The sequence below is a fragment of the Haliotis rufescens genome, unplaced genomic scaffold, assembly GCF_023055435.1.
Source record: "Haliotis rufescens isolate VD_foot unplaced genomic scaffold, xgHalRufe1.0.p SCAF_80, whole genome shotgun sequence".
Classification (NCBI taxonomy): domain Eukaryota; kingdom Metazoa; phylum Mollusca; class Gastropoda; order Lepetellida; family Haliotidae; genus Haliotis; species Haliotis rufescens.
In genome coordinates this window covers 755,434-769,355 of record NW_025964373.1, presented here as the reverse complement: position 1 = coordinate 769,355, position 13,922 = coordinate 755,434, and the positions used below count along the sequence as shown (strand labels likewise).

Here is a 13,922-nt window from a genome sequence, read left to right as displayed (position 1 = left end):
CTTACACAAACATGTCATGTTAGGGGTTAGATATCACCCAAAACCCTTCCTTCTGCCATGAACTAATAAGATAAACCTGTGTAGCCTTAACATGAGCCACACTTCTTCCAAAAGCTGAAGGTGACGACAAAATGGCACATATGCTATTTTATTTGATTATTGAAAATGTGTGGATTGATACATGTGTCCAAATGGTGGTTCGATCCATCCTATGTCATCACTGTCAACTTTTGAGAGTAGAGTGCTCGTTTCCATAGGAAGCCTTGTATTGCATTCTATGTAAGTATCTCTGATTGTGCTTGGTGACTATGTACCGGTAGTGCTGACTCTGGTCAGTACTGAGAGTGTTTAAGTACCTTGAGTAGATTCTCCTGATACCTCTTCATCATAGTACTGTTGGGTGGTGGTTATCAGCTGGACTCCTGTCATACCAGTAAGAACATCAGGCTTTCTTGACAGCTGCTCAGGTTGTTGTTCTTTAACCTCGATGTCATGCTGCCCTGTGGCAGAAAATATGGGCTGTTGTCCTGTTGAAGTGACCTCAGGCTGTTTTGTTGTTACATCAACCTTAGGTTCTTGTCCTTTAACCGTGACATCAGGTTCTCCTGTTGCAAAGACCCCATGCTGTCGTTCTATGGTAATGACCTCAGACTGTGGTCCTGTGGCAAAGACTTCAGGCTGTTGTTCGGTCGCAAAGACTCCAGGCTGTTGTTTGGTTGCAAAGACTCCAGGCTGTTGTTCAGTGAGGGAGACTCCAGTCTGTTGTTTAGTTGCAAAGACTCCAGGCTGTTGTTCAGTGGGGGAGACTCCAGGCTGTTGTTCAGTGGGGGAGACTCCAGGCTGTTGTTTGGTCGCAAAGACTCTGGGCTGCTGTTCCGTTGCAAAGAGTCCAGGCTGTTGTTCAGCAGGGGAGACTCCAGGCTGTTGTTTGGTCACAGAGACTCCAGGCTGTTGTTCGGTTGCAAAGACTCCAGGCTGTTGTTTGGTTGCAAAGACTCCAGGCTGTTGTTCAGTGGGGGAGACTCCAGGCTGTTGTTCGGTCGCAGAGACTCCAGGCTGTTGTTCGGTCGCAGAGACTCCAGGCTGTTGTTCGGTCGCAAAAACTCCAGGCTGTTGTTCGGTTGCAAAGACTCCAGGCTGTTGTTTGGTTGCAAAGACTCCAGGCTGTTGTTCAGTGGGGGAGACTCCAGGCTGTTGTTTGGTCACAGAGACTCCAGGCTGTTGTTCGGTTGCAAAGACTCCAGGCTGTTGTTTGGTTGCAAAGACTCCAGGCTGTTGTTTGGTTGCAAAGACTCCAGGCTGTTGTTCAGTGGGGGAGACTCCAGGCTGTTGTTTGGTCGCGGAGACTCCAGGCTGTTGTTCGGTCACAAAGACACCAGGCTGTTGTTTGGTCACAGAGACTCCAGGCTGTTGTTCGGTTGCAGAGACTCCAGGCTGTTGTTCAGTGGCAGAGACTCCAGGCTGTTGTTCGGTCGCAGAGACTCCAGGCTGTTGTTCGGTCACAAAGACACCAGGCTGTTGTTTGGTCACAGAGACTCCAGGCTGTTGTTCGGTTGCAGAGACTCCAGGCTGTTGTTCAGTGGCAAAGACTCCAGGCTGTTGTTCGGTCGCAGAGACTCCAGGCTGTTGTTCAGTGGCAGAGACTCCAGGCTGTTGTTCAGTGGCAAAGACTCCAGACTGTTGTTCAGTGGCAAAGACTCCAGGCTGTTTTCCAGTGGTAACAACCTCAGGCTGTTTTCCAGTGGTAACAACCTCAGGTTGTTCTCCTGTGACACCAGGTTGTCCTATGATGCTGTAGGGAATTGAGTAGGTAGGACTGGTTGCTTTCCTCTCAGTAGCAGTTTCCTCAACTATGTATTCTTCTCTATGGTCAACAAATTCATCAAAGCTTGGATCATAATCATACATTGGAGATTCCTTGTCAGTTACTCTGTCTTCTGCAACAAATCCTGCTGGCATTTGAGGCTCAGGGACAGAGGATGGTCCATCATGATATGATCCATCCGATGTTGGACTGATGATCTGTTCTGCTGCTTCTCCATAAGGCTCAGGTTCTAGAGACATTGGCCCTCCTGGAGGTAGGCTAGCAACTTTGTCGGTGTGGGCAGCCTCCACTCTTGTTTCTGAGTCTGGACCTCGGACTCGATCCTCTGCTCGATCCATCTGTGGCCTATACTGGTCACCACCATCCTCTGTTTCAAGCTGTCTCTGTCTCTCCTGTTGATCTAGTTCCTGACGCTCTATCTCATCGTCATCGTCATCCTTCCTCTGTTGGCGGAGCCTATCTACTTCATCCAGATCATCATCTCGCTCTTTCAATAGTTTCTGCTGTTTTTCTTCTTCAAGCTCTTTTTCCTTCTCCGCATCTTTTTGTCTGCGCCTAGCAGCTTCGTCTTGCTGGAGCTGCTCAGCTTCTTTCTGCCGGAGTCTTTCTGCCTCTTGGTCCCTCAGCCTGTCAGCATCTAACTCTGCTTGTCTCAATCTCTCTGCATCAATTTCTTGCTGTCTTGACCGGTCATCTTCTAATCTTTGCTTCTCGGCTTCTGCCTCTTGCCTCCGTCGCTCATCATCCGCCTGTTGTTGTCGTGCACGTTCCTCTGCCTCTTGTCGATACAACTCAGCCTGTTTTCTATGGAGTTCAGCTTCCTCTTCCTGCCGTTGAAGACGTGACTGTTCCTCGGCTTCTTTTTGCCTGAGCCACTCAGCTTGTTCTGAAATTTGCAGGATGTTATCGTATACCAAGCATTGAGAGACTTACGGACATCTTAGATGGAGGCAGGCTGTATTTCTAGAGGCAGACAGAAGGCAAACCATGCAGACACACAGCAGAAGAAGAGTCACTCTGCAGTACTAGTATAAGCAGCTGGAGCAGCTGGAGCCATGCACAGATGTCATCAGTGTGGCTCAAACTAGGCCAAGGCGAGCAAAACAGTTGTGGTCTACACAATGTATGTGAAACAAAGTCATTAGTAAGACTAACTAGTAATGAAATAAAATATCACAACTTGAACAGTGGTTACACTTTGTGTGTGTGTTGCTGGTAGCATTTCAACCCTTGTATTCTCACCTAGAGTAAGTGCCCTAATTCAACAGTTGAAACAGTAGAGGAAAGAAGTTTTTTTTTAGTTAGAAGGAAAACTATATGCAAAAGTGTGCTATCTAAAGATAAACAGCATGTCTCTAGCATGAATTTGCAATGCAGAAATAGTAAGAATCAAGGGTTAGGAAATGATCCAAGCACAAAGCATACAAGCCAATTTAAGCAGTATCAAATAAACTATACTATCTGATGATGTGAAGAATGAGAAAATCCTATAATTTATGAAGTAATGTCACCATCTACAAAACATTTACGCAGCGTTGTGAACATCTGGGTAACAGTGTCAAATTAACCAGCATCCCTCCAGAAACATCCATGTCATGTTGGTGTAGGTCTCTCTTATACAAGAACACTCCTCCTCTGCTTTGTAACACTGGTTGCATGGCAGAATACTTCATTTTAGATTTTTTTTGTAAAAGGACAATGCGGCACAGACCATGATGTTTCATTCCTAAACTAGGTACGTCTTGGCATTTGGCTTGGATGCTTTGGCATGTGTAACCATAAAAATAACAGATCTTTGACATGATTATCAAAAAATGTTGAGCAACATGCGCTTGAAGAAAGCAATACAGACACACTTCATGCAGTATTGGGGATGATCAGGAACTTGGCCTTCATTATACAGAGCCACATGTAGTTTTCCAGAATCTGAATCCAATAATGTTTCAAATCTGAGTTCAGCAAGCACTATGTTAAGAAAATAATCTTTAACTTCTGAAATCAGTATTTATCTTTGCTTATACGACTTTTAAAAATATTCAAGTGAAGACATTTTGTACACTGGAAAACTAAACCTGACTTTGAGGCAAATGAAGGAAATGAAATGAGATAGAGATACGATGTATTGTTACATATGATGTTTCTGGTCATGAATAATATCCAGTTGACATAGTGTGTTCATTATATTATCAGGAACTGTTTGTACAACGTTTACACTGAAGATTCTCTTTCAGGTGTTGTTAACATCAATATTGCCTTCTAACCAATCCATACACCATCATAATATCATTTAACCCTTGAAGTCGGCACCTTGTGGTGATTCGGTCAATCGTGTATTTTTATACTCCTGGCCTCTGAGTGATGGTTTACAGAACAAAATTCACCAAATCGAAAACGAAATTGAACATAAAATATACTAATAATAACAAAGAATACCACAACCAAGTAACTAAATGATGGAGACATTTATTCAATGACAACAAAGTATGACAATATAGACGAAGCAATACGGCAGTGAGATAAGCTATACATCATGTAAATATGAAAATCAAGCAGATGTTAAAGAGTAATGAATAGCTAAATTATGTAAGAAATTCTTTTGCGGAAAAGTTAATTAAAAGTGGACAGACACTAAATACAATTAAAGTGACACAAATGATTTCAACTTCTTACTCTAAAATTTAGAAATGATTGCTTAATGCCCAAAATCATTTTCTTATATCTAGCTCGTGCTTTCGAGCAACTAAGATGAAAACAATCAAAAGTCACAACCTTATATGCAAATATTCATCAAAATCAACAAATTGCACTTGCTCATTAAAATAACATTACAAATATCAAAGAAAGTAAAATCCAATGAGCTAAGAGAATATAAATTGCACTTTTCGTTATTGACAAAAGATGTCACATCAATAATGCTTGCCATTTTTCGAAGGTCTCCCTCGGCCAAACGAACATGTATAGCTGTATAACAACACTTAGGAAAACAAAAAAATCAACTTAAATAAAAAGGATTCAATGGATTATGAAATCCTTGCTTGACAATGGAATAAGGATCCATATCGAAACAGTAATTAAAGAAGTTGTTATCCATAAATACTGTCTACTTTGGATTATGAAATAATAAATAATTTTGAATTCAGTGCAAAAGCTTCTCCTGTCTCAAAGTCTGAAGAATCTCATTTTATCCAACCCTGTGGAAGAAACACTGACACTTTCAAGTGTAATTTAGTAAGTTGTTTGTAATTTCCACAAACAGTTGTAAAATTCAAATCAGAGCCAATGCATAAAGTGATTTCTTCCTCAGGTTCCACCAACCCAGTAACCTTACGAACACATATCAGCAATATCAGAATTGAGAAAATAAAATTAAATAGCGCAATATCCATAGTTCAATCATAACTATGAAAATATTCTTGCATAATTGAAATCAATCAAAACCATGCACAAGTGTAAAATTGTGAAATGAAAACCATGTTTGACGGGTGCGAAATAGTGCTCAACCAACCATGCTTTCCTGACATCCTATGTCTGATAGCTGAACATGATGTTCAGGAAACAGTATACGCGCAGTTTCTTAACTCATGCAATAATCTGCCAAGCTGAAATATCCTGGAAATAACCGCCAAGCAAATACATGTACAATTACGCATTTAAAACTTGCTTACATTTGAGCGGGCTGAGAAAGAGAACTCCATCTCGACAAAAACCGAATCTTGCATACAGAAGCCTCTAAGTAATTCTCTGTTCATGAGATTCTTCAGGGATAGCTAAAACATAATAATCGGCTATTGTTCTCTTGTAGTATGCTACACTCTGCGCTAATCATGTGGCCCAAAAGCCTGTCATGGATTGGCAAGGCACACAGTATTCGACTACACACCAGACTCCAATTGGTCAGCTCCCTCAGCCTCGGCAGCCAATCGTGCAGCAGCTTGCTCAACGTTCGAGAAAGGAGTTATTCTTTCTTCTGAAACATTTAAGAAAATCTGTGTGTGAGTTTGGTGCCTGCTTGACAATCTGACCCAGGTTTAAGTTACTTCAAATATCATTTTTTTCTTCCGAGGCTTTCAATCTTTTAGCGAAAATTATATTTTCATTAAAAAACATGTAACATAATGTATTTACATTAAAAAACATGTACCGTAATATTATTCCTAAAAAAAGTAGCATTAATTATTTACAGTACTTATGACAGTACATCACTTTAGCACAAAAACTACTTAAACATTAATCACAATAACTATAAACCTTGGGAGATACAAATCTAAATTTAACCTCTCTCTCAACTTACATAATTAGGGTAATCTGACACCTTACATTTATTTAATTATATCACTACAAATAAGTTCACCTTTATACAACAATTTGTCTAAATCTGTAAAGCATTTTCATCATTACAACTCAATCAAAAAAGGACATTCACATTAATTTTAGTCATGACACAGTGAGTGGTGTTGTGCAGATGGCAGTTCAAACTGCAAGGTATAAAGCTGAAATAAAATGGATTACTGTGTATGAAACTATCACAGAGTCGGGTGATATTTGCAGCTGAATAACAGTATATCACACAGTAGGGGATATTGGCAGCTGAATAACAGTATATCACACAGTAGGGGATATTTGCAGCTGAATAACAGTATAGCACACAGTAGGGGATATTGGCAGCTGAATAACAGTATATCACACAGTAGGGGATATTTACAGCTGAATAACAGTATATCACATAGTAGGTAATATTGGCAGCTGAATAACAGTATATCACACAGTAGGGGATATTGGCAGCTGAATAACAGTATATCACATAGTAGGTAATATTGGCAGCTGAATAACAGTATATCACACAGTAGGGGATATTGGCAGCTGAATAACAGTATATCACATAGTAGGTAATATTGGCAGCTGAATAACAGTATATCACATTGTAGGTAATATTGGCAGCTGAATAACAGTATATCACACAGTAGGAGATATTGGCAGCTGAATAACAGTATATCACATAGTAGGTAATATTGGCAGCTGAATAACAGTATATCACAGAACACTCAGTGCAGCACACATACTGCAACAAACCATGCAGAGATCATGCACATACAGTCATCATACAGTGAGGTCAGAGTTCACCATAAAATAAACAAAGTATAAGTTATATCCTGTATTTCCTTGAATATACACCAACAGTATTAAACATGGAGGAATCTCGGATAAATTTCATCAGCAAAACACTCTTTGCACTAATGCACATTCCTACAAGATGTTACAAAAATAAACGTCAATGCCAGAGAATAACCAGTCTTGATTATCCACCGACCCATTCCATTGGGCATAAAAGCCAAAATAGCATTAAAAAGTATACGGATGGACCACTGAAAATCAGAGATGACACCAGGTGTTCGCCAAAAGCATGACATGACAGAAGTCTTTAAAATGAGCTTCTGAGGATGCCTGTGAAGGAACTGGGCCTTGTTAAGAAGAGAGGTACATTCTCTGACCATCTGTGTTTACACATGGGAGTTACGAGAGTAGAAGCATCAAAACCTGTGGATCATAATTCTAGGTATTTATTGAAGGAAATACAGTGTTAGTCTGTCAAGTTCAAACGCAGTTTCAATTCTAGAGAAAAGTGCCCTGTTGCACAGTGTGAAAGAAGCTAAACCTGTATTCATGCACGCTTCGATCCACTGATATGGCAAACATCCTGAAAAGAAACTCCCAAGGAGGTTCAACTATTCCTATCAAACTCAACTCACAGGAGGCAAAACAAAGGTGAAATAGCAACAATGGTTTATGTGGTCAAAATAAATCCAGATTTCTATTTAGAATTAAAAAGATTGCAATATCTTCTTTGCAAAACAACTGAGGAAGCAAAAAATAAAGACTTTGACAGTTGGGTGTTGGAAATTGTTACGTGTAGGGACAAAATTGATTTGACGACAATCGGCTACCTTTGATCACCTCTGTTCGTTCAGAGGTGCCCTGTGGTGTTATGGTGGTCACTTTACGAATTGTTTTCCAAGTTTCCCCATCTTCAGAAATCTGGAAAATCTCCTCAATTTCTGTGACCTCATCATGACGTTCCTCATCTTCTACGAAATGGCGCTCCTCCGCTGATCACGCAGCAGTGGGGAAAACAAACACTCAGATTTGCCAATGGGAATTGGGTGATGAGAAATAAATGTGATAAACCACAGAAACGGGAACTTAAGACATGGCTATTATCATCAGGCAGTATATACCCAATGTGTTGAATATTTCCTAATCCTTGACTTGCCCCTCTGCGATTCACCTCGTTAGTACTACACTTGTTAACATGTAGCCACAATGTACAGAAACAGAAACAACAACCTTTGCAAGAAGTTAAACATTATTAGATTGTTGCAAATGTTTTCCCATGTACCATTGCATTATGGAAACTGGCCAAAGTGTTTCTTAGATCTGAATATTGTTGCTGTTAGATACCCCGGTACTCAGAATTTTGAAAAGGAGGCAAACAGACTCCAAATAATGATATTTAAAGGAAATTTCTGTTTTTGAAACACCACTTTAAACTGTTCACAGGAATTATTTTGGATTCCAAACTACATACCCTAAATTGGGAAGAAAACATAATTTTGTTAGAATTTGGATTTTCTTACAAGTCCATATTTTCTTAAATTCAGAGATATTTTAAGACTTTATGCAAAAATGTAAAGCTCAATACAAAAGCCTCTGTAGTGGTTCTGTTATCAGTGCAACGCAAATCACCTCTGTGAAGCAATTACATGACTTGACAAATTCTAAATTCCAGTTTGTGTCTTTTTACTGACATTCGCTCCAGACATGGGGCAAAAAACATCCTGTGAGCAGATGTAGATAATCCCTGGTTGATACACACAGTGGTCCACAGCCTTGTAACAAACAAAACACTGTCCTTCTGACATGGTACAGCATAAAGCACACCAGTCAACGACTACGTCATTAGAAATGACACAAAGCATGTTTAGCATCTGTACTAGAAATTTATCAGAATGGGAAAAACTCTCTGTTTTGAAAGCCAAGAAGATGGTCTAGATCTAATGTCAGGCATACATAACTTTAACCCAGTAACACACTCTGCCCGTTAGGACATACCTAGTCCTAGTTCTCCAGCTGATGAGACGGTGGGTCTCGATTGGATACAGTCTACTGGCTCCTTTTGGATATTTTGGTAAGTAACAGAATTTCAACTCTGTCCAAGACAATGCAAGATACCTACTCTGCAGGCTAAAATATCTCTCGGTTACATGATATTATTAGTTGATTCATGTCTGTTTGGACATCTTCAGTTAGCATTTCAGAAACTGTGTCCTTAACATGGAGATGTTTCACAGTTATAAATTGATAAAAAGTTGGCATGCATGTCGTGCATATTAAGACATATTTCCATTAATGATGTGCAACAAATTGATAATGATCTCATAACATAACTGACCAAATCATTAAACCCAGTCATGGTGCAAAATAAACAGCACTGAAACAAACACTGTCGACTTGTCCATTACCTCCCTGAATGTAGCATATCACACAAGAGATGTAGACAGTAAGAAAAAGGATGTCAGGATGTGTTATGGGGAATAGAAGAAACAGATTTGTTCTCAAACGTAATTACTTCATTTCTTTGTTAAGGATAGAGAAATGAAATACCTTAAACTCGACCCCCTAACGAAATTATTTTTAGTGGCTGCGAAATCGTACCAATGTACTGCTCCACTATCAGACAAAAAAATCATTTCGGAACAAGGGCTACAAAAACATCCACAGTATTCTGTAATTTTTATTCTGATGAAGCTTGTGGATGCGGGTGTAAAATCAGCATCAGCAGCGAGTACAATCTTATGAAGGTGAGAATTGTACCTGTGTGCAGCCAGTGGATCAGTACACAGCTATGATTTAGCAGATAATTTTCAGGTAAAAGATGTCCTTAAAAGGCCAAGTATATACACTGCCACTCTATATGAGTGGAGATAGAAGAACGTATAGTAGATAAACATGCACAGTGCTGCTTCTCTTGGTTACGAGAGAAACTCACAGCCCATTTCAGCCTGATATGAACCGTGAGAAACAGAAGATGTTTAGATATGTAGAGGTCTGCCATGCAAAGAAGCTGCAGCTTAACTTTGGAGGTTTCAAACTTATTTTCTATCAGAAACTTTACAGATCTTTGAATGAATCTGAACTCAAATAGTAATATTGAATCTGAATAAATAAAATTAGCTCTTATAATATCTGCAATGATTCATTACAGAAGAAAAGAATAACTAAATTAATAATTTAGGAAAAAGCCATATTACATATGGTATTACTAATATCCAAAATCAAAACATTTCATACATTAACCAGCGTTAGAAATTGGCACTAGTCCTGTAGTCCTTACCAAACTACCCAATAGTAAAGGTATCCTAAGGACTAGTAGAAATTGGCCTGTTTTAAGGGTTTTGCTTTATGTTATCATCATAAGGACTAGTAGACAAAAACTGTTAGTTTCTAACCCTGTTAACTCTTCTATATGTGTAAGTAATCCGATTGTAAATGCATCAACATTGAGTATACAAAAAAATAAGTGCATTAACAACCAAATATCTCTTCATTGCATAAGCAGTAAGATTAGTTAAGACTGCAGCTTCCTCCAGATCTATCTACAAGACAGCTGCTGACACTAACTAGGGCTACACTTGGTCACTGACGACAGAAAGACAGCAAGCGAGACGACTGACATGGTGTCACTTCTAAGGGTGGAAGTCTACCTGTGAATGGTTGTTTTTCTGAAGGACTGGGGGGTGGGGTCTTGACGGTTGCCTCATCCTCCGCATATCCCTGGTCTGGAAGCAATTTAGGACATGCAAAGCTTAAACAAGTCAGGAAGGGTGGAGAATACAGAGTGGTCTCCCCTAGTTCCAGTTCAGCTTGATGCTATTAGAAACTTCCAAAGCAAGCTAGTAAACTGCAGCTGGTGTTTAATGGCCTTAATCATTGCCCATTAGTATCAAAATAACTCATGTTGTCCATGCATCAAGATGTTTTAATAATTATTCATCAAATGAGATGAAAATCTGTCAAGAAAGATCATGGATTTTTTTCCCTTTTTTGGTGTGTGTCAAATTTCATTAAGTTAGAAATGACCACTTCTGTAAACGAACCAGTTTGTGATCGCAGGTAAACACCAAAAGGGCAACAGGATGGAGTGTCATAACATACAAAACTTACAGAGAAGACACTTTGACACAGATTGCACAACATCCGTTCATAGTGACGGTATATCACCTTACAGTTGGTAGAGTGTGACAGGGATACAAACATACAAAGGCAGTTTACATATGTTTACTGAAACAATAAAAGATCAAGACACTGAACGGCTCGTATCAAATTGGTCTCTGATCCAAGCTACATCCTGTAGAAGCAAAAAATGCATAAACAGCTAAAAACCAACAACCCAAAACCCAACATTCCCTTGTGTGATAAGGCTAGGACAGAGAGTGTTGTGCCTATATCAGGGTACATCATTCTGGCAGAAATATTGGTCAGACTTGGCTTATACATACGTTTACATGCTGTGTGTACAAACACCAAACAGAAACAGCTTTCATGTTAGATCATTATCAAACATGCACACGAAATGCAACGTATACAAAATAGGACATACAAAAGACACTGACACAAAACAGGTCCATAAAATTGTCATACATAAACAAGACAGGTAATTAATCATGGCATAATTAAAGAAAGGTTAACAAAATTACACAAACGTTTTGTGGCAACTGAGATGCAACCAAGCATGCAATGTTTTAGTATTGGCAGTCATTTCTCATTGGTTATCAGGCTTGTGTGCAGTGATACGTGTCGGACACGTGGAACTTGTGTGTAGTCATAAGAGGCTTGTGTGTAGTGATATGTGTCGGACATGTGGAACTTGTGTGTAGTGATATGTGTCGGACACGTGGAACTTGTGTGTAGTGATAAGAGGCTTGTGTGTAGTGATATGTGTCGGACACGTGGAACTTGTGTGTAGTCATAAGTGTCGGACACGTGGAACTTGTGTGCAGTGATAAGAGGCTTGTGTGTAGTGATATGTGTCGGACATGTGGAACTTGTGTGTAGTCATAAGTGTCGGACATGTGGGACTTGTGTGCAGTGATAAGAGGCTTGTGTGTAGTGATATGTGTCGGATATGTGGAACTTGTGTGTAGTGATATGTGTCGGACACGTGGAACTTGTGTGTAGTGATAAGAGGCTTGTGTGTAGTGATATGTGTCGGACATGTGGAACTTGTGTGTAGTGATAAGAGGCTTGTGTGTAGTGATATGTGTCGGATATGTGGAACTTGTGTGTAGTGATATGTGTCGGACACGTGGAACTTGTGTGTAGTGATAAGAGGCTTGTGTGTAGTGATATGTGTCGGACACGTGGAACTTGTGTGTAGTGATATGTGTCAGATATGTGGAACTTGTGTGTAGTGATATGTGTCGGACATGTGGAACTTGTGTGTAGTGATATGTGTCGGACATTCGGAACTCGTGTGTAGTGATATGTGTCGGACATGTGGAACTTGTGTGTAGTGATATGTGTCAGACATGTGGAACTTGTGTGTAGTGATATGTGTCGGACATGTGGAACTTGTGTGTAGTGATATGTGTCGGACATGTGGAACTTGTGTGTAGTGATATGTGTCAGACATGTGGAACTTGTGTGTAGTGATATGTGTCGGACATGTGGAACTTGTGTGTAGTGATATGTGTCGGACATGTGGAACTTGTGTGTATAGTGATATGAGTCGGACATGTGGAACTTGTGTGTAGTGATATGTGTCGGACATGTGGAACTTGTGTGTAGTGATATGTGTCGGACATGTGGAACTTGTGTGTAGTGATATGTGTCGGACATGTGGAACTTGTGTGTATAGTGATATGAGTCGGACATGTGGAACTTGTGTGTAGTGTAATGTGTCAGACATGTGGAACTTGTGTGTAGTGATATGTGTCGGACATGTGGAACTTGTGTGTAGTGATATGTGTCGGACATGTGGAACTTGTGTGTATAGTGATATGAGTCGGACATGTGGAACTTGTGTGTAGTGATATGTGTCAGACATGTGGAACTTGTGTGTAGTGATATGTGTCGGACATGTGGAACTTGTGTGTAGTGATATGTGTCGGACATGTGGAACTTGTGTGTAGTGATATGTGTCGGACATGTGGAACTTGTGTGTAGTGATATGTTTCAGATATGTGGAACTTGTGTGTAGTGATATGTGTCAGACATGTGGAACTTGTGTGTAGTGATATGTGTCGGACATGTGGAACTTGTGTGTATAGTGGCTTGTTTGAATATGATATGAGGACACGTGCAGAGCTTGTGTCAGTAAAATGTTGACTTTATAAGACTTATGGCTAAATTCACCTTCACCAGAGAAAATTTAATTCATGGAAGGTTATTTGACATTGGGAAGTATTAGATCATAAGTAATATATAAATGATATGAATGTGATCTTCTTAAACTAACAGTGCCTCTTAAAGTTAATATATATTTCCATGTTTTGTTTGATGAATAGAATTAATACCAGTATGTCATGTGTAATTTTAAAATACACTGCACAGTAAACAAATGTTGCAAATTTCTCAAATGACCCTTCTGAAAAAAGAATTGTTAACTCAAAATCTCCAAAATAAACTCAAGTTAATAGAAAAATCACATATGAAACATGCACAAAACGACAACAAAAACAGAAATACATTCAATTTTCAACTGAGGCAAATGTTGTTTGTGAAACCAGTGCATGGTGCAGGGGAGACAACTGTGACTGGGCTACCTTTGTCTCCTTTGTAAACCATGGAGCTTTCACTGGGGGAGCGCTCGGGTTCCATATCAACACAGGGCGCTTGTGCTTGAGCCTGCTGGACACGTTGCATAGGGTCTTCCGGGCTGCCTTTTGCCTCTCGGACAATTGTGTCTTCGGAAACACTGTGCCTCTCTTCTGTTACTAGACGCAGCATTGATAAAAGCACAACATCTAGTTAATCTGTTAGTCTCCAGATTACTCAGCTTGGAACAAAGTTGAGACTTGATGAAGGAAATAAAAAAAAATAA

The 13,922-nt window shown here is 39.8% G+C and overlaps 1 protein-coding gene across 50 annotated transcripts in view; it reads right to left on the bottom strand.

Moving 5' to 3' along the window:
* LOC124137436 (titin-like) overlaps positions 1-13,922 on the bottom strand; it is a 228,112-nt gene that overhangs the window by 44,768 nt on the left and 169,422 nt on the right. For 38 of the 50 annotated variants that reach the window (XM_048390025.1, XM_048390026.1, XM_048390059.1 and 35 more), the window contains 5 exons: positions 13,645-13,815; positions 10,585-10,659; positions 7,768-7,929; positions 5,706-5,792; positions 357-2,711 (listed from right to left, as the gene is read on the bottom strand). In XM_048390025.1, the coding sequence (XP_048245982.1) occupies positions 357-2,711; positions 5,706-5,792; positions 7,768-7,929; positions 10,585-10,659; positions 13,645-13,815 (2,850 nt within the window). The remainder of the gene's footprint in view (positions 1-356; positions 2,712-5,705; positions 5,793-7,767; positions 7,930-10,584; positions 10,660-13,644; positions 13,816-13,922) is intronic. The other 12 variants (XM_048390051.1, XM_048390060.1, XM_048390061.1 and 9 more) reach the window with 8 other exon arrangements.